The 24,496-nt window shown below is 44.7% G+C and overlaps 1 protein-coding gene across 3 annotated transcripts in view; it reads right to left on the bottom strand.

The window, feature by feature from the left end:
- Nucleotides 1–24,496, bottom strand: part of BVES (blood vessel epicardial substance) — a 179,486-nt gene that overhangs the window by 53,892 nt on the left and 101,098 nt on the right. For all 3 annotated transcript variants that reach the window (XM_066607980.1, XM_066607989.1, XM_066607971.1), the window contains exon 2: nt 9,087–9,306. In XM_066607980.1, the coding sequence (XP_066464077.1) occupies nt 9,087–9,294 (208 nt within the window). In that variant the 5' untranslated portion in view covers nt 9,295–9,306. The remainder of the gene's footprint in view (nt 1–9,086; nt 9,307–24,496) is intronic.

Genomic DNA, 24,496 nt, shown 5'->3' with positions numbered 1-24,496 from the left:
TATGCAATTTCGAACATCGCCAGAGCATGTGGATTAGGTCCGCCGTGTGGGTTTTGCACCTTACACATATCGGAGAGGTTCTTATTCCTATGTTGTGTAAGAAGGCCGGGGTGCGGTACACTCTGTGTATTAGGAATATTTGTGAGACTCTGTGTGACTCGCTCAGAGATAGCTTGGGTGTCATTTGTAGGATTTCCTCCCAGTGCGACTACTCAATGGGCCCTATGTCTGCTTCCCATTTTGCTTTTGTTGATAACGGGTTTCGTGCGTTAACCGTGTCCTGTATATGGGCATATAGTACAGACATTTTTCCCGCTGTGGTGGTGGCATTCCCTATTATATCCGCTACTATATTTGTTGTCATTGTTATTTCCGCCGAGTTTTTTTCCGCTTGTATAGCGTGTCTAAGCTGCAGATATTTGTAAAAGTCACTATTGGGGATGTCGTAGTTCTGTCTTAACTGCTCAAGGGTTTTTAGTTCTCCCCCCACCAGTATCTGGACCATTCTCCTAACTCCCTTGTCTTTCCACCCTTGGAAAGCTTTTAGCTTGTTGATTTCTGATAGGTGTGGGTTATTCCATATGGGGCTATGCTGTGTGCAGCTTTTTATATCGAGCATGTTTCTGGTCTTCCACCATATTTTGGGTGTCAGTAATAGCGTGGGGGCACTTTGATCGTTTATTTTAAACGCTTCACGTTCCAGGGTTTCGAACAAATGTGAGCCGTTAAAAAGATTTTTAAGGATTCTGAAACTGGCGTCTTGTGTTTCTTCTGTCTCCCATCCCCTGAGATGCTGCAGCTGGGAGGCCACGAAGTATGAGAACGGGTTGGGCAAGGCTAGTCCTCCCTTTTCTTTTGAGTTGTATAGTAGTTTTAATTTTATCCTGGGTGCCTTCCCTCCCCATATGAGCTCTCTAAACAGTCCCTTGGCCTTGTGGAAGAATTTTTGTGTTATCCAGTGTGGGGAGTTGTGTATTAGATATAGCAATTGGGGCATCCATATCATTTTTATAAGATTCACTCTTCCTATAATTGTCATGGGTAATTTCCGCCATATGTGAAGCTTTTGTTTCCATTTTTCCATAAGTGGTTCTAGGTTTATTTTCCCGTATTCACTAACCTTTTTCGTAATTTTAACTCCCAGGTATTTAATTGTTGGGGTGCATTTCAGGGTTATTTCTCTATTGGCGATTTGCGTTCCTGGGATGTCTATTGGCAGTATTTCGGATTTGGTCCAATTGATGGCGAGTCCTGAGAAGGCTCCGAATTCTTTTATTACTTGCATCGTGGTTTCCAAAGATTTTTCCCCGTCCCCTAAAAATAGTAACATGTCATCCGCATACAAAGCGATTTTTTTCCTCCATATTTCCTCTTCGGAATCCCACTATTTCCTGATGTGATCGAATTTTGCATGCTAGGGGCTCTATTGCTAGTGCAAACAGGAGTGGCGATAGTGGGCACCCCTGCCTTGTCCCTCTATGTAGTGGGAATGCTTCTGAGGACCCCCCGTTGATGGACACATCCGCCTCCACTCTAGCATATAGGAGTTTTACCCGTCTCACAAATATTGGGCCACATCCCATTTTTTCTAGTACCTTCCACAGGTATTGCCACTCAACGCTATCGAACGCCTTGGCCGCGTCTAATGAGCATATGATTCTATCTCCGGTGTTATCTACGGGTATTTGTAGGTTTAGAAATACCCTACGGATATTCGTTGCCGTTGATCTTGCTGGTATAAATCCACTCTGGTCTGGATGCACCAGGGTGTATGCCACTTTTGATAACCGATTGGCTAGAACTTTTGCTATAATTTTGACGTCCGCGTTTAATAACGATATTGGCCTATACGAGTCCATCGACAGAGGGTCCTTTTCTGGTTTTAACAGAATTATTATTTTTGCTTTTCGCATTGTTTGTTGTAATTCCCCTTCCTTTTTCGCCACCGCCCATGTCTCTAGAAGTTGTGGTAGTAGAGTATCTGCATGTTGTTTGTAAAATTCTATTGGGAAACCGTCCTCCCCTGGGGCCTTGTTGTTTTGCATATCTTTTACCGCCTCTTGCATCTCCTCCAAGTCTATTGGTGCATCTAGGAACTCTCTCTGTTCCTCCGTCAATTTATGTGTTCTTATACCCGCTAAATATTCCTCGAATTGTTCTAGCGTTTTTTCCAATCTCGAGGAGTACAGAGAGGAATAAAATTCCCGCGCGATCTCTCTTATGGATGTTGCATCCCTGACAATCTCGCCTTGTGTGTCTTTTAGTTCGATGATGTACGTTGGGCTAGTTTGTGCTCGGGCTATAACTGCCAGCATATGTCCCGTTCTTTCTCCCTCCTCATAATGTCTGTTTCCGGAACCCATTTTTAGTGGCTGCCGTATCTAGTACGTATTTATTAAGGGCCTCTTGGGCTTGTTTCCATAGGTTGAGTGTTATAGTTTTCTCTTTTATGTAGTTTTCTTCCGTGTCTTTTAGTTTTTCTCGTATTTTTTGTCCTCTTTCTCCATGTCCCTTTTTTGCCTGTGTGATTTGTTGTATGTATACCCCCCTCATATGCCTTCATGGCCTCCCAGCAGACCATCATACTTGTGGTATCCTTATTTAGAACAAAGGATTCAGATTCCATCTCTTTTGGGAATGACTATCAGTGTTACGGTGCTGTATGTCCAGACGTAGGATGGAATGGTCAGATACAACTCTTGGTAGGTATTTTATCAAGGTTATCTCTCTATATATCTGAATATTCCCCACTGCTAGGTCTATTATAGATAAACATTGGTGTGTGGAGGAGTAGCAGGAATATTGTTTATGTGTGGGGTGCCGTATTCTCCATATATCTATCAATGATATTTCATTTATTAGTTTACCTAGTGGTGTCAGGTCCCTTTCCTCGTTTGTGTTTCCTGCCCGTAGTCTGTCCTGTGTAGGGTTAATGACCGAATTAAAGTCGCCTATGATAAGGACTGGGATGTCCGGTTTGTCTGCTATGAATCCTATTACTTGCCGCATTATCGTGTTATTATATGGTGGCGGGATATATACTGAGGCTATAATGCATGTGTAGTTGTAGATTCTGCAGTGTAGGCATATAAAGCGGCCTTCTGGATCAATTTTACGTGAGAGGCATTTAAACGGTATATTTCTGTGTACCACTATGCTGACCCCCCTGGAATACCTCGTGTGTGTGGAGTGGAAGCTCTGTCCCATCCCCCCTATTTTGAGCATGTCCGTATTTTCTTTTGATAAATGTGTCTCCTGCATACATATAATAGCCGGGCCTTGTTCCTTGATGACTTGCAGTATTGCTGATCGTTTTGTCTGGTCGCTCATACCTCTCACATTCCACGAGACGACCCTGACCTTACTACTCATTTTCCTTGTTTTTTATTTTCCGCAGGGTTGCTATTTTCTGGGCGTTACCACCCCTTTTTGTTTTTGTGAGTGAGTCGCACTGGGAGGGTCCCCATCTCTGTATTTGTGTCTCACCCATGTCGCTCCGTATATATGTATGTGTACTACTGTTCGTTCTCAGCAATGGGCCTCTCCAGCAACATTTTGGTTTGGCCCCCCACATCCACCAATACATACATTTATCCACCTCTACTGTGCACATTTTCGTTATTTGCAATACAGTTTTCATTTGTACAATTACATTAACATTTCTTCCCCTTATCCCACCCTGAACCGTTTTTCTATCGTATAACCTTATCCCTTCTAACTGTATCTTATCTAATATTTCCCAAATATACGAGAGAGAGACCAAACAACAAACACCCCCAACATATAACTCACTGATCCGTTGTCTCATCGGATCGGGGTACCAGTCCTCCATTCTCCTTCGCGATGCATCCTGTCGTCCCAGGAGCTCCTTTCAGAAATTTTCGGTTCCCTTTGTATGAACGTTTCTTTGGGTGCAGCCTCTTCATGGTGACTTGCGCGGCGATCTTCCCCTCCGGATCTGTTCTTCATTTTGATCTATCCAGACACTTGCATCTTTTGGGTTTTCAAAGAATTGTGTCGTGCCCAGCGCCGCCACTCTCAGTTTAGCCGGGTACAACATCCCATAGGGCACTTTTAGGTTTCGCAGTCTTTATTTCTACAAATGTTGCTCGCTTCTTTTGTATTTCCGTAGAGAAATCTGGATAAAAGGAGACTTTCGCGCCATTATATTGAATTTCACCCTTTTCGCGGGCCTTTTGGAGTATGACGTCTCGGTCTCTGTAGTGAAGTATTTTGAGGAGTATCGGCCTGGCGGGAGCCCCCGGCGGGAGGGGTCGTGTCGGTACACGGTGGGCTCTTTCGACTGCAAACATCGCAGTTAGAGTGTTTCTTCCGAACAGTTCGGGTAGCCATGTTACAAAAAATTCTGCTGGGTTTCTTCCTTCCGTCTTTTCTGGGAGGCCCACAATCCGCACATTATTCCTCTTGACCTATTTTCTAGGTCGTCTACTTTGTTCTGTAGATATTGTATGTCATGCAGGTTTTTTTCCACGTCTCGTTGCATCGGCTGTATTGCGCCTTCTACGTCGCTTATACGTTGCTCGGTTTCTGTCAGACGCTCCGATATTTTCCTCATGTCTTGCCGTAACAGGTTTACATTACTTTGCATCGCCCCCATCTGCATGTTAAGATTGTTCAGCGATGCGTTGCCTTTAGTAATTGCGCTGAAGATTTCTTTCAGCGTAGGTTCTCTGGCACATCTTTCGTCTTCTTGTCTTTGGTCTTTTTCGGCAGCATCTTCAGTACTTTGGAAGGCATCCCATGTACCTCTTTCTGGTGTGTTTACGTAGTTTGCGCCGTGCGTGCAATTGTCTGGGTTGCTTGCACTATTTGTTCTCTCGCGCCATAATCGGCTGTATTGGTACTATTTGCGCCATTGTTTTCGTGGTTGGGGCTGTCTGCATGGCTTGTGGCTTCTTGCCTGTTGCCAACAGAGCCTTGTACAGTGTATGCACTGCTTTGTTTGTCTTTGCCCTTGCTGTGCTTGTCAGGGTCTGTTAATGCACTTCCTTTGTCTGTCTTTTCCTTATTTCTCTCTCTTTCTGTATGCACTGTGCCTGTGGCTTCTTCCTCCCCTCCTGTTCCCGCCATTTGTGTGCTTCTCTGTGGGCTCCCCTGTTCCCCTGTCTCTCCCCTCCGCTGTTTAGGGCTTATGGAGTCCTCTTTTCTGCCCCCCTCCTCCCTGGCATACCTTGCCAGCTTCCGTGCTGTGTCTGCACTATTTATGCTGAGCCGCGGTATGAGCGTTCTCGGCTCCCTCCCGCCGGCGCCATCTTGCTTCTGCCGGCCGCCGGCTTCTTCTGCCTTTCCTCGCTCCTTGCCGCGCACCATTTTCACTGCTGGTGTCCGTTACACCTCCGGAGCTTACTGCTGTGCCTCCGCTGCTTGTTAACGGCTTTTCGCCATCTCTGGGTCCCGTTTTCAGGATGGGATTGTCGGATCTTGCGGGAGCTGCTCTGAGATGCGACTGTCTACATCTCCGGCCAGGCTCCGCCCCCAAATCTCCAACATCCTTAGAAGACATTGGCCTGTGTTGGGGAAATATCTTCCACATGTTAAGGAATTCCCAAACTCCCCCGATGAGTTACAGCCAACGACCTAATATTAGGGATCTTGTCGTTAACACCAGTGGCGAGACCCCTCCTACCAGGACGAATCATGGTTCCTTTCTCGGTAAAAAAACGGGGTTGTTTCTCATGCCTCAATTGCGCCAATCACATCCGGGGTGATTCATTGTGTCATCCTAGAACTGGCGAGAGGTTTGACATCCGTGGTAGGTACACCTGTACATCTTTTGTTATCTACATGACCCCTGTGGGCTCCTGTATGTTTGTGAGACTACCACGGATGTCAAATCCCGCACTTCCAAACACAAGTCCACTATCAGAACACGTGATATGAGCGTACCAGTAGCTTAACATTTTTTGACTGAGGGCCATTCTATCAGTCAGTTACACTACCGTATTATCGATGGAGTTACACAATCTCCACGTGGTGGTGACAGAGAGGGAAGACTCAAATATTTGGAGCTACAGTGGATCTTCAGATTGGGTACTTTACAACCTGGGTGTCTTAACATTGAGTATAATGTGGCCCCTTTCTTTTAGGGATGTTTTTAAGATTAATGTGCATGTTATGGTAACTGTTTGTTTTTCTTTTTGTATAGGGGGATGTTGGAGAGACACACTCAGAGGACAAACTGGAGGCAGCCCAAAGCTGCATCATTATCCACTTTTGGGAGTCTGAAATTCGTGATTACCACACTCCCAATTATAAATCTTGCCTCTATTGTGGATTTTATAAGTGTGTAGGTTTTGTTTTGTTTTTCATATTTGGCAAGTTTTTGCATAATAAAGAGATTCCTAGGATAGTAACATTTGTTTCTGCCTCCTTGGTTAGCCTGGTAGTGGGCCAGTTTGTTGTTTCCATACATTTATATATTTTACACTTACCTTTAGGTTTTAACTCAACACATGTGGATTGTTGGGTTTTCCAGGGTGTTTTTTTTGTATTCCCCTGGGAACCAGGGAGATTGGAATAGATAAAATTTTGCCAGATGTTTTTTTTTTTACACTTTAATGTTAAATTTCGGTTTGTTTACAATAAAACATCCACTCTGGGACGAACAGGTGGTTGGCCATTTTGGTGACCTGCACAGGGTGAATTTCCTTTATTGATTTAGGTCGCTGTCATGCACGGCACACGCGCCGGAGCTGAAGCCCCTCCCTTTAGGTGTGATATAAATCAGTTTGGGGATTCTCTTGTTTCAAGATTTGTGCTGCGCATGCGCGGCGGGTGGCACTGCGATGCACACTGGGGTTCCCCTGTGTGATGCGTAGGGGTTGTCGCCCTGCACTGACGGCGCACTTTGAGTGGCGCTGATGTGGCGTCTCTTCAAGGATTTGTGCCGTAGCACTGGGATCGAGGCCCCTCCCCTTGGGGTCTGACACAACCAATTTCGGTGTGTCTGTCTGAGATGTGTTGCTCTCACGGCATGTGACGCTGTGACGTATGGTATGATCTCCCTGGATGATACATAGAGGTTGCCGCGCCGCATGGATGGCACACCCAGGATGATGTTTACACAGCGTTTCTATAATTATTGCCTCCAGCTGTCTGCCTGATGAATGTCTCTCTCAGCTACCCAATCATATGTCTAGTTTAGGGGGTGTGTTTCCATGTATTGTTTTGATTGGTGTGGGGTTGTTCTATATGCATCTGGAGTTTGTGCTACATGGCATTAAAGGGGTTATCCCGCGAAAGCAAGTGGGGTTATGCACTTCTGTATGGCCATATTAATGCACTTTGTAATATACATCGTGCATTAAATATTGGCCATACAGAAGTTATACACTTACCCCCTCCGGTGTTGGCGTCCCCGTCTCCATGGCGCCGACCGAAGCCTTCTTCTACCTGGATTAGACGCACTTGCGCTGTCTGCTTCTTCTGTCCCGCTGAAGGGGCCGCACCGGCGTGCTCGCGCCGCACAGGTCTTCTGCGCATGCGCAGAAGACCTCTGCAGCGCGAGCACGCCGGAGTCGGACAGAAGAGGCCAGACAACGCAAGCGCGTCTAATCCAGGCAGACGCCAACACCGGAGGGGGTAAGTGTATAACTTCTGTATGGCCAATATTTAATGCACGATGTATATTACAAAGTGCATTTATATGGCCATACAGAAGTGCTTAACCCCACTTGCTTTCGCGGGACAACCCCTTTAAGCTTGAGAAAGGCTGAGCTATCAGCCGAAACGTCGCTCTGCCATCTTTTATCCTGGCTGTTCCAATAAAGTTAAGTCTTTTTTACTTTTTAAAGATGAAGTTGTGAAGAGCTCTTTTTTGCTCTGCTGCTTTTCCTTCATTTGATTGAGTGCGTAAACACATCCTGCTGCAAAAGGATGTGTTTACAAATTAACACCAAAACATTCCCTGCAGCCTAAGGCCGCCTGCAGACGAGCGGGTCGGATCCGGCAGCGAGAAATCTCGCCGCGCGATCTGACCCCAGAGCCTGCAGGGACGAGCGCGTACTCACCCGCGCCTGGCGGCCCCGGCTCTTTGATGTGCCGGCTGCCGCGCAGCTGGCGATGCGCAGACCGGAGCCGGCGGCCAGGTGAGTGCGTGCCCCGCAGAAAATTAGAACATGCCGTCTGCATAGGAGTGCGTATTGTAATGCACTCCTATGCAGATTTTCAGCGGCGGAAATCCCGCGGGAAATCCCGCTCGTCTGCAGGCGGCCTAATTCATAGTAAGAGTGCCAAATGTCTGCATTTGTCTGTTAAACAGGCTATTTGTTAAAGGGTTTCTGCCATTCGTGTAAAAAAAAAAATAATAATAATAATCATTATATTATAATTTATATATATATATATATATATATATATATATATATATATATATATATATATATATATGAGTCAGTGTGTCTTATAAAGCGAATATGCCGAATTACAAGCTGGCCATCCTGATCGGGCGATCAGTTAGGAGTTCTCTCTCCTCTGCCGCCCTACGTACTGCTGATTGGTGGTGAGCGCCGGCAGGAACTGCTGCTGCTCCCCTGCCTCCACGAACTGGCTTCTTCCCTTCCTCCCGCTATACACGAGCGCTGCTGTCTTGAGATTTCTGCTGCTTCTTCTGTGTAGGAGAGAGTATATGCATAGAAGTGTCCCTCCGCAGCCCAGTACTATCACCTGCACTGTCAACTAAAGTCCCTGGGCGAGTTTAAAATATTTTTTCTCGAATTTTCTCCTCTAAAACTTGGGTGCGTCTTATCATCTGATGCGTCTTATAAAGCGAAAAATACGGTTTAATATGTCCGACTGGCTTTTTTCCGTGAATTGGTGGATTTAGGTTAAGGGTTGAGCAACACTTGAATGCCTGGGGAACTGAGGAAACTAATTCTTGGCTGTCAGGCTTTTATAAAGCTCTCCATGGTATCATTATGTGTAGCATGAATTTTTTGATATGCCATAATTTGCAGGATCCTAGCTTTTACCAATGCATATTTCCACTGTGATGGAATATTCTATACAGTCAAAAACCTAATCCATCAAGGTTTGCAAAAACAGACTCTCCAGATCCCATAACTTACCTAGAGATAGTAAAGCACGAAGGAAAATCATATGAAGGTTCAGTGTTGTAGGAATAACCAGTCCTAAGGCAAAACATACATTTGCCAAATGAAACACCAAGTGATGAATCTCTCTCCAGTTGTCACATATCTCCTCCTCTGTACTGTTCTGGATGCTTGCTGTAGAGTTCATTGGCAGCATAATGGAGATTATGCTTTCAGTAGTCATCTTTAAAAAATCCTGAGGTATAAAGAAAGTGTAAATTCAGTTTCTGGCAACACCAAGACAACGTTGAATTTCATAAGGTCATCACACATCTATACATGTGTACACCAATAACATAAAACACCTTGTTTATTGATCTGTTTAAAACTTTAATATATTTCTATGTAATCCATAACAGAAAATACTGCTGGGGTATTCCTGTTTTTTTTCAAGTTTTCACTCAATTACTGAAGAGGTGAAAACTGATGGGTAACCGTTAGAATGACACAAACCAATCTATCACCAGAATAGGGGTCCCAAAATGCCCCAAATGAAAGAGGTGGTGGCTGCGCAGTGATCACACAGAGAGCTGCTCCATTGATTTCAATGACACTATCAGAGATAGCCAAGTACTGGAACTCCATGGACTGAGGGGACACAACAAGAGCAGGGACAGGTTAGCATGTCACCATTTGTTATTTTGCTGCACGTAGAAGTGTGAGGGTATATGTATATACTGCCATATGTTTTTTATGCTTTTATACCTGTATGCAAAGTTCTATTCAATGCTAAAATGAGAAAAACTTAATAAGTCGCCTTACATCAGATATTCCAAAGGTTTGCAAGGCTGAGAGAGATATGTGTCCAGAAATTCAGAGATGATACAGAACCGGATACGAAGGCCGTGTGCTTGGCTGTTTTCCCAGAAGCGCCATATCAAGATAACGACTGTTTAACTACGTATATAACTATCACTGCCTCAGGCGGAAATGCGGACTTCACATATATGGTTATGCGGTGAATTTGAGCCAATGAGACCATTACCTATTCCTAGTGATGTGACCAAAGGGTATAAGACCCCATCTAATCTGTAATAAAGTGCGCAGTTATGTCCCCGTGTGAGGAACTATACCAGACCCTCGTGTGTGGTGTCTCTTCTTTACCGCCGGCAGCGTGGCTTTGGGGTGGGCCTGATTGGTGCTGTACGCAAAATTTCCCTGACAGAAGGAATCCATAACTTAGGTAAAATGCTAAAGAGGTTGTCCAAGTGATGTAATTATGGCAGAACGAAGCGCACGTTGTAGCAACAACCACCATGGACGTGCGTTCCAACACAAGTAATGATGCACTATCCCTCCCCTCACGGCTGTCCAAGCCCGGAAGTGAAGCGGGTTGGACTGCTAGAGCGCAGGGGGATCATATGTAAGTGATCATGAATGTATAAATGTTTGTGAATAATGTTTGTTTGTATTATGCTTGATAAAGTCGGAGAGCGACGAAACATGTTGCATTAAAGGGTTGAAACTTATTGAGAGGATCCAGGAACCTTTTTTCAAAACAAGCGCTGAAGGAATTTTTCAATTGAAATCCATTCACTTTTGTGCCTGTTCCAGCAAGAAGGGGCTTAATCATTCAACTGCTCTGTAGCCACAGGATAAGAAAGAAGATCCCCAGGATCCTCACTATTGATCTATTATACACCTAACGGGATGTGGAGGTGCTAGCAGACGTTCTCAGGAGGCAACCCTGCTAGACACCAGGCAAGTTCCATTATTTAATCCTTGGTGGATATCACTGTATGGTGAAATAGTTGGTGGAGCGCTGTCCTAATAATTCTTTGTTTTCTCATCTAACTTGGATACAAGATGTGATACGGGCGGGCGTGGAGACTCCATTACCCTGTTGGACCTCCTCTAGCTTGGATACAAGATGTGATATGAAATTCTGAAATTTTAAGCCTTTCAGTTTTTGAGTGTCTTAGCCAGAACAGACTACAAAATCAGTGCGCTGTCCGTGGTGCTGAAGTAAGAAAGGTATCAGAGCATACACATTGTAATAAGTTATAATAGGCTTGCACACAATACTGAATATTTCTCCATTGCCATCTGCTGCATTCACAGTCAAACTTTTAAATGGATGCTTCTATGTCCAATGCAGATTTTCCTGTTGCGGTTTTTGATTGCGCGGTGGAGCAATCTGCAGCAAATTTCGCCATGTGAATACACCTTAAAGGAACCTGATAGTTTATAGCTACCACTTGCCAATATAGCCAGTTTTTGTAGCAACATTTTAGTTTTCTAATTCTAAGGCTCACCGATCAATTTAAAAAAAATTATTTAGGAAAAGGTGGGAGCCCAATTCTAGTTTTACTCACTCTTTTAGAAAGTCTATGATCCAGTGGTTTGATGTTCTATAGGGCTGAGACCGAAAGAAAGTACTTCAGTCTCTCCCCTCAATGGGCTTCTGACGTCACTGTTGAATGCCCCTGACCAAAATCTAAAAGATTGACTACCGAACAGAAGTCCTTTATTTTTTTTCCTTTGAAAACTTCCATTTATCAGCTTTTTCGCTCCAACTTTTCTTCTAGAAATCCAAAATGACCTTCTAGGCGTTTGAAAAGAAAAGTTTCCCTAATCCTTTTTTGTTTCTTGTGGGCAGCCTTACCAAAATGTCATCTGAAACTGAGCCAAAACAGGTATTCCAGCCTCGCAGAGAACAGCACACAATCAGTTTGGAGGACAAGTCCCAGGTCAGCCCTCCAAGCAGCATTGGTCACGAATGTTGTAGCGACCGCTGGTCTAACTGCATCAGCAGAGGTATCCACAATAAAACCCAGGATAACAGGTAAGGAGGATCAAATCTGTTCTTAGGAAGAATTCTCTTTAAGGTAGGACTCAAGCTGGTCTAACCAGTAAGGCCGGCGTCACACAGCCATAAGCATATTTGTGCAATTGGGCCTTTGCATTTTTGCACACGGCTGTAAATTGTACTGTATTGTTTGCGCATGAAAGCCCTGCACATTTGGGCGCAATTAAACCCACAAGCATGCTCTCTGATTTTAAGGGCCAATTAAGTTTAACCCTTTCCAATCCATTTATTTTTTCTCATCCATTCTCCCCAGCTCCAAATAAATTGGAGCTGGGGAGAATGGAAGAGAAAAAAATACACTTTCCCTTCATCCTCCTGAACTGACAGAGTTCAGGAGGGTGCAGGTGCTCACTGCACCGTGGGGGGAATGCGGAAGTAATACTTCCGCATTCTACCTTCTGCCTCCCGGCTCAGCGATCATGTGACCGCTGGGGTCAGGTGGCACCCAGCGGTCACATGATCACCAGGCCAGGAGGCAGAAGGAAGAATGCGGAAGTATTACTTTCGCATTCCCCCAACGGTGTAGGCTCCCGGCTCGGCGTTCATGTGACCGCTGGGGGTAAGGTAACACTGGCGGTCACATGATCGCCGGGCGGAATCTCCTGCATTACATAGCGCTAATTGAGCGCTATGTAATGTGTAAAGGATCAGTGTAGGAGTGTATCTGCACCCGATGTGTCTGATGATCGGGTGCAGATGCACTCCTGCACTGCAGTGTCGGGCCTGCCCCGACATCGGAGCTGTGGAGGGAAATGATGACGTCGGGGGCAAACTCGTTCACATGGGTGCAAACTCCATGCAGATGTTGTCCTTGGCAAGACTTGAACCTAGAAGCCAAGTGCTGCCAGGCAACTGTGCTAACCACAAAGAAATTGAGGGAGATTCTTCTGTCAACATATTAGCAATACATTCTTGCTCCCCAAAAGGAGCAGGAAAGCGGAATCCCCTGAGCAAGTCTGAAAACACCCCAATACTGACACTTCTTCGGCCTGCATTTTCATCAGGTATTAAAACCATACATTGTTGATACTGGGTTTAACCCCTTAATGACATGGCCTATTTTGGCTTTGAGGACCAAGCAACTTTTGATATTTTTCCATCTCCACTTTTCAAAAGCCATAAGTTTTTTATTTTTCCGTGGACGCGGCCGTATAAGGGCTTGTTTTTTGCGTGGCGAACTGTAGTTTTTAATCGGTGCCACTTTTGGGTACATAGACTATATTGTAAAACTTTTTTTTTTTATGATAACAGGGAGAGAAAACGCATCAATTCTGCCATAGATTTTTTTTTTTTTTTTTTAAAGCGGTAATCATGCAGCATAAATGACACACTAAATTTTTTCTGCGGGTCGGTACGGTTACAACGATACCAAAAGTCTTATATTTTTTTTAGGTTTTTACACTTTTTTGCAATAAAACCGCTTTTTTTTGGAAATTTTTTTTTTCTCTCTAAAGCTGCATTCAAAGTCCTGTAACTTTTGTATTTCTCCATGGGTGGAGCTCTATGAGGGCTTATTTTTTGCGAGACAAGCTGTAGTTTTTATTGGTACCATTTTGGGGAATATACAGCTTTTTTGATCACTTTTATTGCATTTTTTGGGAGGCAAAATGCTAAAAATTAGAATTGCCTCTGTTTTTTTAGCATTTTTTTAACGCTTTTTGCCGTACAAAATAAAAAGTGTTCAACTTTTTGTACACGTCGTTATGGATGCGTCAATACCAAATATGTGGGGGGGGGGGGGTTTAACACAATTTGAGTCCCTCTGAGGGACTTGCAGTACTGTACCTACGATCGCTGTGATAAGGCATGGCAGAGCTACTGCCCTGCCCTATCGCTTATACAGCGATCATAGGCATTGGCACTACAGGACGCCAGTGTCCATGGCGATAGAGCCGGCCGGAGACACAGAGGGAGCACATCACCAATGCTCCCCCGCTGTTGCAGCGGGAGGCCGGCTGTGACTGACAGCCGGCTCCCGCTGCGGGATAGGTCGGTCATGATCTCGCGCTCTCAATGGCGTACCGGTACGTCATGTTGCGGGAAGTACCAGGCTCCCACGACGTACCGGTACGTCATGGAGCGGGAAGGGGTTAAGCAAAGTAAAATGGCAGAAAAGTACATTGCAAAGTCAAGGGTCAAAAGCAAAATAAAGTGCTTTTACGAGATACCAGTCAGACCTATAAAAGATTGATGAAGGAAGACACAGTGGTCTGAGAAGAGCCATGTTGCATTGGTATTCTGAAGTTCAAGCTCATCAGATGACTATCCAGACAGAACTGGGCAACAAGGCCAAGTGTGGAGAGTGTTGGTGGTCATGAAGACCAAGCCATGTGAAAATCTTACAGTGGCTTTTGACCTTGCCATGTTCTTTGCCCCTTTTAACCTTTTCCAATCCACTGTCTGACGCCTTCAGACATTCTGATTGAAGCCTGTACAGCTCCGATGTCAGAAGACATCCTGCAGGGTATTCTTACTGTAAATTACTGGCCGCTTTGTTGTCGGGGGCCTCTCCAGCATGTCCCATACCGCAGTACTGGCTCTAGCCAGCAGACGGTGCCATTGTATAATGGCAGAAAGAGAAAGCCCCCAGGCAACCATGAATCCAAAATTGGATTGCAAAGGGTTAAAGCTTGTATTGTCAATGGTCGTTTTACACCTGATTAAAGTACTGATCTGGTTCCGTAATGTCTACGCAGTATCATAAAATGTACTAACGTAACCAGTCTTGCTTCTGCACCTGCTAGTTTATTATCCTTTGTGTATTTGGTCATGGATGTGTCTCCTACAGCTAAGGCAAGCAGGCAGAGCAGTGGTGGAATATTTTATAATAAAAGCCTTCAGCAGCACTGTGCTCATATAGTCCAATGCAACTAGGTGAGCACAATGCTACTTACCTGCACAGGATGGAGGTGGCCAATATAAACTAAGCCTCATGTCCACGGGCATAATTGAATTGTGGAATCTGCGCGGATGATCTGCAGTACAATATGCCCATAGACATTCATTAATGTAATTAAATACTTGCGGATGTCATTTTCCACGACGAGCGAACCGCATATGTGGGGGAAAAAAATGCAGCCTGCTCCATTTTGTGCAGTTTCCCGCGCGGATGGCTTCCATCGGGTCCGCAGGAAAGCAGTAATTTCTTTTTTTTTTAAAAGCACGGTGCATGCGTGCAGCACGCCACCGATGCACCTGGATGCATCTGCCATGCAGAAGAAGGAAGATCAGGCCGCGACAGAGGAGACCTGCGCTGCGTCCGGAAAGGTGAGAAAAGGTCTTCTTTTGGCCTCATGGCTGTGGTCACGGCTGGAATCCGCTGCGGGATTGTACACTCGGAATCTGTGCGTGCCCGTGGACATGAGGCCTAACACTGCTGATGCAGACAAGCCATGAGCAAGAACAGAGACAGTCCCTGTAACTTTTTCTCAGAGGGTTAGCAGATTTCTATCAAATCAACAGATCACTTTTAACCCTTTGCAATCCAATTTCCCTGCCAACCGTACACTCCCCAGCAGTCATTTATTTTGGGTGGGAAACATAAAAATGACCTGTCATGATGAATTTATTAGCAATATTTTAACAATTAAATGAAAGTTATGAGCGTTTCACACCAGGAAAATAATTTGTAATAATCCTGTAAATATATGTATAATGATATAACATACATTTATATAATAAGACTATTCATTTCTAATTTCTCTAATGATAGCCATTTCTGTCTGCAATACAGTCCCATACAGTGTGTATAGCATGTGGTTCTAACAGTATGCAGAGGAGAGCTTGGACATCCAAACTCTTCTGCATACTGTAATATACATATGCAGAAGAGACCGCCACTGTCCAAGCTCCCCTCTGCATACTGTTAGAAACATGATGGACATTGCCTGACATGGGGGCTATGCAGGGGAATCCCCATGTCAAACAAGGTCCAACACTGGACTGGAAATGGTTGGATTGGAAGTGTTGCAGTATTCTGATTTTGACAGGGAGTTTAGGAAGATAAACGTTCCGTATACCCAACATCAGCATTTTGCACAATTTCTACGTAAAATCAATCTACTTAGTCAATTTCTAAGATTAGAGAAAAGCAGATGGTCAGGCGGATGAGCAGCATGAGAACAAATGTTAACAGTTATTCAGAGGTCAATATTATCCTGAAATAAGTAACAACGTAGGAAGGAAAGGAGGACCCCTGGCTGGAATGTCTATGGTGTTATGTTGAAGATCCACGGCTTGTTAGAGAGACCAGCCAAAAGTAGTGCCTGATAAGTGCTGTCCTGGACATTCTCCCAGGGCGATTCCTTTGCTGCCAACAAGATGAAACAGGACAGTGATAAGCAGTGATTTGGTCACACTCCGAGAACACCTCTTTACTATCTATTCTGAGCCTCTCTCATCTAGCCTCAAAAGAATTTATGTGCAATACCTGGGTAGCACAGTCAATCCTTACAAAGTGCAAGGGACATGACCGGAAAGAGCATTGTGCTTTAATACTAATCACAGACAAAACACCAATAGGTCTAGTAATGGTTTCACATACAATGACAACATCTGATGGTTAACATAGCAAAGTGGATTTGACAGATGCCAGAGTAACAGACATTAATACACTGATGATCGACCCAGAGGAATACACTACTCAAATGGATTTTTTTAAAAAGTGCATAAGATAAAAAAAGGACTAAAATCTGGGATTGCTGCACTAACTCTGCAGTCACTTGCATCTGATCCCGGAAGTAGTTATGTACCTCTCATATAACCACTCAGCCAACTTCTGGCATCTGTGCATGAATGGTATTAAACCACTGAGGCCAGTACGTGGCTGCGTGGTCATGTGAATGATGACCAGCGTGTACCCGCTGCACTCACACCTGGGATCAGACCACAGTGGTATCGCTAGAGAAAGAGGACCAAGGCTACTGTACACCATTATCCCATGCCTGTAATGTGTTTTTTTGCCAATATTGGAAAATCCCCTTCGGGCCACAGTCACATGTAGCCAATTTGCTGACGATTTTTTGTAGCAGAAAGTATGTGCAGCAAATCCGCACCATCTGATGCAGACGTCACCCCTTTAACCCCTTAAGGATGTGCACCTTTTTTTCTTTCCTTCCCATTTTCAGGTTTTAATCCCCACTTTAAAAAAAATTGTAACTCCTTTATTTAAAATCACAGAGGTGAGGGGGAACACAAAAACATATTTCACTGCAAGAGAACAAAAAATGCAATACCTGATAAGGTGCAGAGCAGGCACGAACACCATAAAACCGGCACAATGGCCGCAGAACCTAACAATATGCAGCAAGCCAGACTATAAACCAAAGGAGCTAAACTGTCCACTGCAGACTTATATGCAGCCACCCACTCAACCCAGCCCAGATGGGGGAGGAGCGACTGCAGACGAACCTAGTCTGCAATGTGAACGATACCACAGAAGCCAGCCAATAGATGGGTGCGTCCCACAATACAGGATTACAACTCACACTGACATAACAGTGGGTTGCCCCATCTCAACAGTGGGCCGCACTGGCTGACATCTTGGGCTCCCCCAGAAGTCTATAGCAAACTGCATAAAGGAAATATTGCTACACATTAATAAAATGTGTGGCATGCAAGTAGAACTATTTTTTTACATGTCCAGGCCATGATGGGCACTGCAGTCAGCAGAAGCTGGAGTGTTTCCTAATGCCCTACTTGGCACAAACAGTACTTTTTCTGGGGATACTGAACACTTTCTGTTGGAGGACTTGGTAGTAGGCTCTGGACTGCCATGAGCACATGATATAGATTAGCACTGCATCAAAATGTCAAACCTATAAAAAAAGATAACAGATGTAACACCTGTATGTACTATAGATAATAAAAGGTTCTACAATTCACAATAGGCTATGCTCACCTCCTCTTCCTCCCTGCACAGGTCACAGAGCATGCCTAGAACACCTTCCCATAAAAATGAGCCACCTCCAGCCTACTCATTCTATGGCCCCTGCAAGCCAACACTTCTGCTGTCTCTGCAGCAAATCGTTACGACACCTGTTCATACCAAAGGATTTGCATCAATAATCTAACGATTTTAACGCTGCAAACTTATTACATTTTTTTCTTGGAGACTGGGTGACAAGAAGAACAAAAAATCCAATTCTGTCATGCTTTTTTTTCTGCTGGCATCCACAGTGCAAGATAAATAATGGTTTATTTTGATAGTTCGAACTTTTGCGGACACAACAATACTAAGGCCTCATGTCCACGGGGAAAATCAGATCCGCTGCAGATTCTACATGTAGAATCTGCAGCGGGTCCCTCCTGCCCCGCGGACATGAGGGCTGAAAATAGGAATTTAAAAGCATTTACCTTTCCGTAGCGGACGGCGAAGATCAGCTGTTCCTCACGGCCGGATCTTCATTTTCGGCCGGCGGATGAATTCCTGACGCCGGCGGCACATCGCCGAGCCGAAGCAAGGGAGATGCGGCCGTGAGGAAGAGCAGAGCTTCGCGGCCCGCTGCGGGTGAGTAAATGCTTTAAATTCCTATTTTAGGTCTCCCGCGGATCCGGACGGCTTCCATAGGCTTCAATAGAAGCCCGCGGGAGCCGTCCCCGCGGGAGACCCGCATGAAAATGGAGCATGGTCCAGATTTTTTCATGCTCCATTTTTTTTTAAATCACTTTTATTGACGATCCGCGGGTATTTATGTACCCGCGGGTGGTCAATGCATCCCTATGGGGTGCAGATCCGCGCGCGGGAGATCCGCTGCGGATTTTAAATGTCATTTTGCCCGTGGACATGAGCCCTTAATGTATTGCAGCTTTTTTGGTTTTGATTTTTTTTTATTCTAAAGTAAGGCAAAGAGTTTTTTAAAACTTAACATTTTTTTTAAACAATAAAAAAAACCCTCCCTGCATACAATTTTTGAAGAAAAAAAAAAATATATATATATATAAAAAACGGAAAAAGGGATTTTTACATTTTAATTTTTTTTTCATAGTTCAGTATTGACGTATATTGTATTTTTCACATTCCCAAGCAGGTCTTAACATGGTTAAGTACATGGCAGCCCTGCAAGGCTCCACTAAGCTCAGAGCTGCCTTGGCAGCCATCATCTCCCCAAAATCTAATTACGGGGGCCAAACGTGAATCAGATTGGAAGACACCCTCTCCGGCTGACAGTTTACATGCTGTAGTCCGGATTGACCATGCATTTAAAGCTCTCAAACAGCTGTTTGCGGAGAGTATCAGTTGTCAGAAACAGCTATGCAGAGGGCTCGGCTCCTGAGCAAGCGTCATACCCACCCAGACCTCAGTGACATTACATACATCTACATAACAAGAAATGAGGGAAGGAGTTGTCACAATTGATGACTCTTCCCCTCTTTTCCAGCTCCAGTGATTCAAAGTAAAGCTCTCTGTCAGTACGTTATGCTGCCCAGGGTTTGGGGGACATAAATGTTATGATAGATTCCTTTAACTGAGCGGAGTGCGGGCAAGCTCTTTCACTCTCTCCATAGTCTCTGATCAAAGCAGAGCAGCCTAAATAGTTTCCACTCGTCTGATAAGGACCAGAGCCTCTGCAGTAACATGGCATCGAGTTAAGAATCCTTCTACTCAGATTGTAAAGTTAGAAGGGACTATATTTTCAAAAGAGGTAGGAGGCTGACTGTCCAGAGCGTGCCCTCCAGCAGCATGAATCTGCATCAGTACAGGGGAGATGCTAAATATGGATTAAAGAGTTATTTTTATGCTACAAACAGCAATGTTTACTTCAAACAATTAGTAAGAGCTGTTCAGGACTTTTGGTATAAAAATGATTCATAACTCCTTCACCATTAAATCATATCAACTCATTCCTTACAAAAGCAAATTATGTCAAAAATAGTACTTCCCGCTATAAACTATTGCATACTGTAGTATTCCGAATGCCCAAAGCTCAAGCAGTGGTTTCTATTTATTGCTATAATATGCTTTTGCTCTGCAGCGCATGCAGTCATTTCCACAGCACTGTGTACTCTCAGAGAAACAAAAGAATAAATCTAACACATGGCTTAGACATCCGTAGCTAGAAGACACTATTCCCTAGCCAGGACCATATTCCCCATTCAGAGCCTGCTGCTCTCTTCAGAGGTCCACTGGCTTCCCCTTGGTTTCAACACTGCACGATTCTTTTAGTTAAGGTCCATCATCAGCAACCGATGCCTAAATAGGATCAGCATAAAGAATCTGTACCCTTTACGTCACTAAATCACTTGGGACCTACAATCTTTTTTTGTAGACAAGTGCAAAAAAAAACTGCCTTCCATCTTCGGGATGAACACCACGAATACCCAGTGATGCAATTTGATCTATACAATACTCTCACCCTTTGTCAATTCTGATATGATATCTTTAAGGATACTCTACTAATAGGTCTTGGTTTACAGAAAGGATCTCCAGATTTCAAGAATCTAAAGCTTCACTGACTGCATGTCCACTGTGTCGGTAAAGGCCCATTTACACGCAACAATTATTGCTCAGAACTCGTGAAGGGAGTGTAATAGTTACGTGCAAACATGGGCCTTCGTGCACTATTCGTTGATTATTATTTCGTTTCAGACTGCATAAAAATAGTTGTTAGGCAGTTCGCTTTTCCTTTCGTTTGAATGGCATTCTTTAAGCCTCTTGAAGGACTGAAAGACTTAAGGGGCGGTGTGATTATTGGCCATGCTAAAACACAATGACTACTTATTCATTCATTCTGGCAGAAGACAATGGCTTTTCTTCATACTAATTAAAAACCTGCTGGCCAGAGATTCCTCCTATAAACACATGCCTACATGAGCAAACAACATATACAGCGTTTACATAGCTAATGAGGGAAATGTCAAGGATTTCACATGGTTATCAGTATGCTTAAATGTTCAGAGGAGATAAGGCAAAGATAAGACATAGAGGCTCTAAAAGGTGTGTAATACCACTCACATTATCACAGCTTTTGCAGATGACCTCCTCATACTCGTTTTCAACCCTGAGAAGGCCTTCCCGGCAATCATGGACATTTTTGATCGTTTTGATAAATTATCTAATATTAAGATTAATTTTGAAAAATCAGAGGCCCTAAATATAATCAGCCCAGTTATCAAAGTATTACCAAACTACAGAAGCACTACACCTTTAGATGGCTCCCCTCAAGCATCAAATATCTAGGAACAATACTAACCCTACCCAGCCCACCTATATGAAGCAAACTACACCCCACTTCTCAAAAAACTTAAAGGGGTTGTCCCGCGCCGAAACGGGTTTTGTTTTTTTTCAATAGCCCCCCCGTTCGGCGCGAGACAAACCCGATGCAGGCATAAAAAAAATAAAAAAAAACGTCCAGTACTTACCCGAATCCCCGTGCTCCGGCGACTTCTGACTTACCTTGTGAAGATGGCCGCCGGGATCTTCACCCTCGGTGGACCGCAGGTCTTCTGTGCGGTCCATTGCCGATTCCAGCCTCCTGATTGGCTGGAATCGGCACACGTGACGGGGCGGAGCTACGAGGAGCCGCTCTCCGGCACGAGCGGCCCCATTCAGAAGGGAGAAGACCGGACTGCGCAAGCGCGTCTAATACGGCGATTAGACGCTGAAGATTAGACGGCACCATGGAGACGGGGACGCTAGCAATGGAACAGGTAAGTGAATAACTTCTGTATGGCTCATAATTAATACACAATGTACATTAAAAAGTGCATTAATATGGCCATACAGAAGTGTATAGACCCACTTTGTTTCGCGGGACAACCCCTTTAAGATCCAGCTTCACCAACTTAATCTCCCATTCATTTCATGGATGGGTAGGAAAAATATACTAGCTATTTATATTATGCCCTATGTTATTTATATCCTACAAACAGTACAAATTGAAGCTCCTAATAATAAATAATAATCTTTATTTGTATAGCGCCAACATATTCCGCAGCGCTTACAAGACCGGGGGAAATACAGAAAGACAAAAAGTACAAAAATTACAGAACCACGGTTACATAGTAATCAGTTGATGAAAACAGTAGGGGTGAGGGTCCTGCACCAACGAGCTAATCTTTTCTTCTCCCAAATGAATCAACTCTTCAAGCAGTTTGTCTAGGACAGATATAACCCACGCTTGGCATTCTCATATCTAACACAAAAAAAGGACAGCAAGGAGGCATAGGCATTCCTAATCTATTCTAAAGATGGATCTCTTTATTAGACCCCAAATTGGACTCACCAGCGATAAAATATAGAAAAAGCCCTATTCTGGCCAGACAAATAAATTCTTCTGTGGTTGAATGAACTCCTCCGAGTAAGTCCATGACATTGAGCCCTACTACATAATTAAAGTGTTGAGGTTACGCCAAGAACCATCAAATCCCTTCTCTTTCCCACCCATGACCCCTGCATTCTTGATTCCCTCCATCCTCATTAAATAGACCCTTAGATTTGATGGGCCTGTGGGCAAGACTCAGGGACCTTACCATCCATGACGTTATAAAAGACAATTGATCAAGTATACTTTAACTCATGTCTTCCCGCATATCCTACAGATTTCCTTGGGAGGGCAGACTTCGGCTGCTGCTTGAGATTTCGGAAGACCTGGCATAATAAACTCAGAGACCCTTTGTGGTTCGAGACATTCCTAGCCCTCCCCACACGTTCGAAAGGGGAGTAATTTCTTACCGAAAATTCCTTTTTCCCGAGTCATCCTGACGGCAGACATGGAGGTTGCACCTTGACCTTGTAGGGACAGGAAGCAAGAGACTTCAAAAGGCTCCTCCTGCCTCCCATTCACCAGTGTCTTCTAAATTACTTACATGGACATGTCGTGGTTAACCAAGGAAGATTTTTATTGCTCCAAAACAAAATTAACATGGTTAGTTCTATTTTGAACATAAACAATAAGAGGGTAGCTTACCCGGCTTAAACAAAGGAAATATGCACGAATTTTCCGCATAAACAACGAAAAATGTCCAATATAGGAGCCCCTGGGCTACTGGCTCGCGCCCACACAGACGTAGGTACCACCGTGTAAATTTTCGGGAGGGAAATACGTGCCGTCAGGATGACTCGGGAAAAAGGAATTTTCGGTAAGAAATTACTCCCCTTTCCCGGCGTCATCCTGACGGCAGACATGGAGTATACCAAATTAACTCTTAGGGAGGGACCACTGCTTGCAGGACCTTTCTCCCGAAAGAGAGATCGGAGGAGAGGTCCGTATTCAGCCTGTAGTGTTTTGTGAAGGTATGCAGGTTGGACCATGTGGCTGCCTTACAAATTTGATCTGGCGTCGCCATGGCCCTCTCTGCCCAGGAGCAGGATACTGCCCTGGTTGAATGGGCCTTGAGTCCTTCAGGAATAGCACTGTTGCCGGAAGAGTAGGCCTGCTGGATGGTGGATTTTATCCAGCGGCTAATGGATCTTCTAGAAGCCGCTCTTTCTCTGCCCGGCCCCTGGAATTGGACAAAAAGACAATCAGCCTTCCTGAAAGATGAGGTCTGCTCTAGGTAGCATAAAATGGCCCTCCTTACATCCAGGCTATGGTAGTCTCTTTCCCTATCATTCTGGGGATTTTGGCAGAAGGAGGGAAGAATAATTTCTTGCTGCCTATGGAATTTTGAGGCTACCTTGGGGAGAAAGAAGGGGTCTGTTTTTAATATGACCCTATCATCCTGGACTAGTAGGTAGGGTGTTTTGCAGGATAGGGCCTGGAGTTCACTTACGCGTCTCGCTGTAGTAATAGCTACCAGAAATACCGTTTTAAATGTGAGGAACCTAATTGGTACCTGATCAATAGGCTCAAAGGGACTTTTGCACAGACTTTGGAGGACTAAGTTTAGGTCCCATGGGGGGACCGTACTACGGCTAATTGGTCTAATTCTTTCCGCCGCTTTTAAAAACCTGCGGATGAATCTATGTTCCGCCAGGGGTTCATCTAGAATGGCCGAGAACGCTGATACCTGTACCCTCAGGGTTCCCGGTCTCAGGTTTCTGTCTAGACCATCCTGGAGGAAATCCAAAATCTCCGCCACCGAAGTATCGAGATTGGAGACTTCCAGCCCTCTCCAGGAGGAGAATCTTTTCCAGATCTTATTATAGATCGCTGAAGTCACGGGCTTTCGGGACTGGCGTAATGTCGCGATGACTCTGGAGGATAAACCTTGCCTTATTAGCGTCTGTTCCTCAATATCCAGACCGCTAGGTTCAGCCTTTCTGAGTTGGGGCACGAAACTGGGCCCTGCACTAGAAGGTCCTTCCTGGATGGCAGGCGGATTGGCTCCGTGATGGCGAGCTTTAGAAATACCGGAAACCATGCCCTTTTTTCCCAGTGTGGGGCGATCAGGATCAGCGTAATGTTGCTCTGCTGAACCTTCCGAAGAACTCTCGGGATCAGGGGTATGGGTGGGAAGGCATAAGCCAGACTGAAGTCCCACCTCTGGGAGAAGGCGTCTAACCCCTCGGCCCTGTCCCTTGGATCTAGGGAAAAGTAGGCTGGGCATTTTGAGTTCTTGCTGGTCGCGAACAAGTCCACCTGTGGACTGCCCCAGGTTTCCGTAATATGATGAAACTCCTCCTGGTTCAGGGACC

Source organism: Eleutherodactylus coqui, chromosome 1 (assembly GCF_035609145.1).
Source record: "Eleutherodactylus coqui strain aEleCoq1 chromosome 1, aEleCoq1.hap1, whole genome shotgun sequence".
Lineage (NCBI taxonomy): Eukaryota > Metazoa > Chordata > Amphibia > Anura > Eleutherodactylidae > Eleutherodactylus > Eleutherodactylus coqui.
Note: the sequence above shows the minus strand (reverse complement) of the source record. Positions and strands in the feature narration are given on the sequence as shown.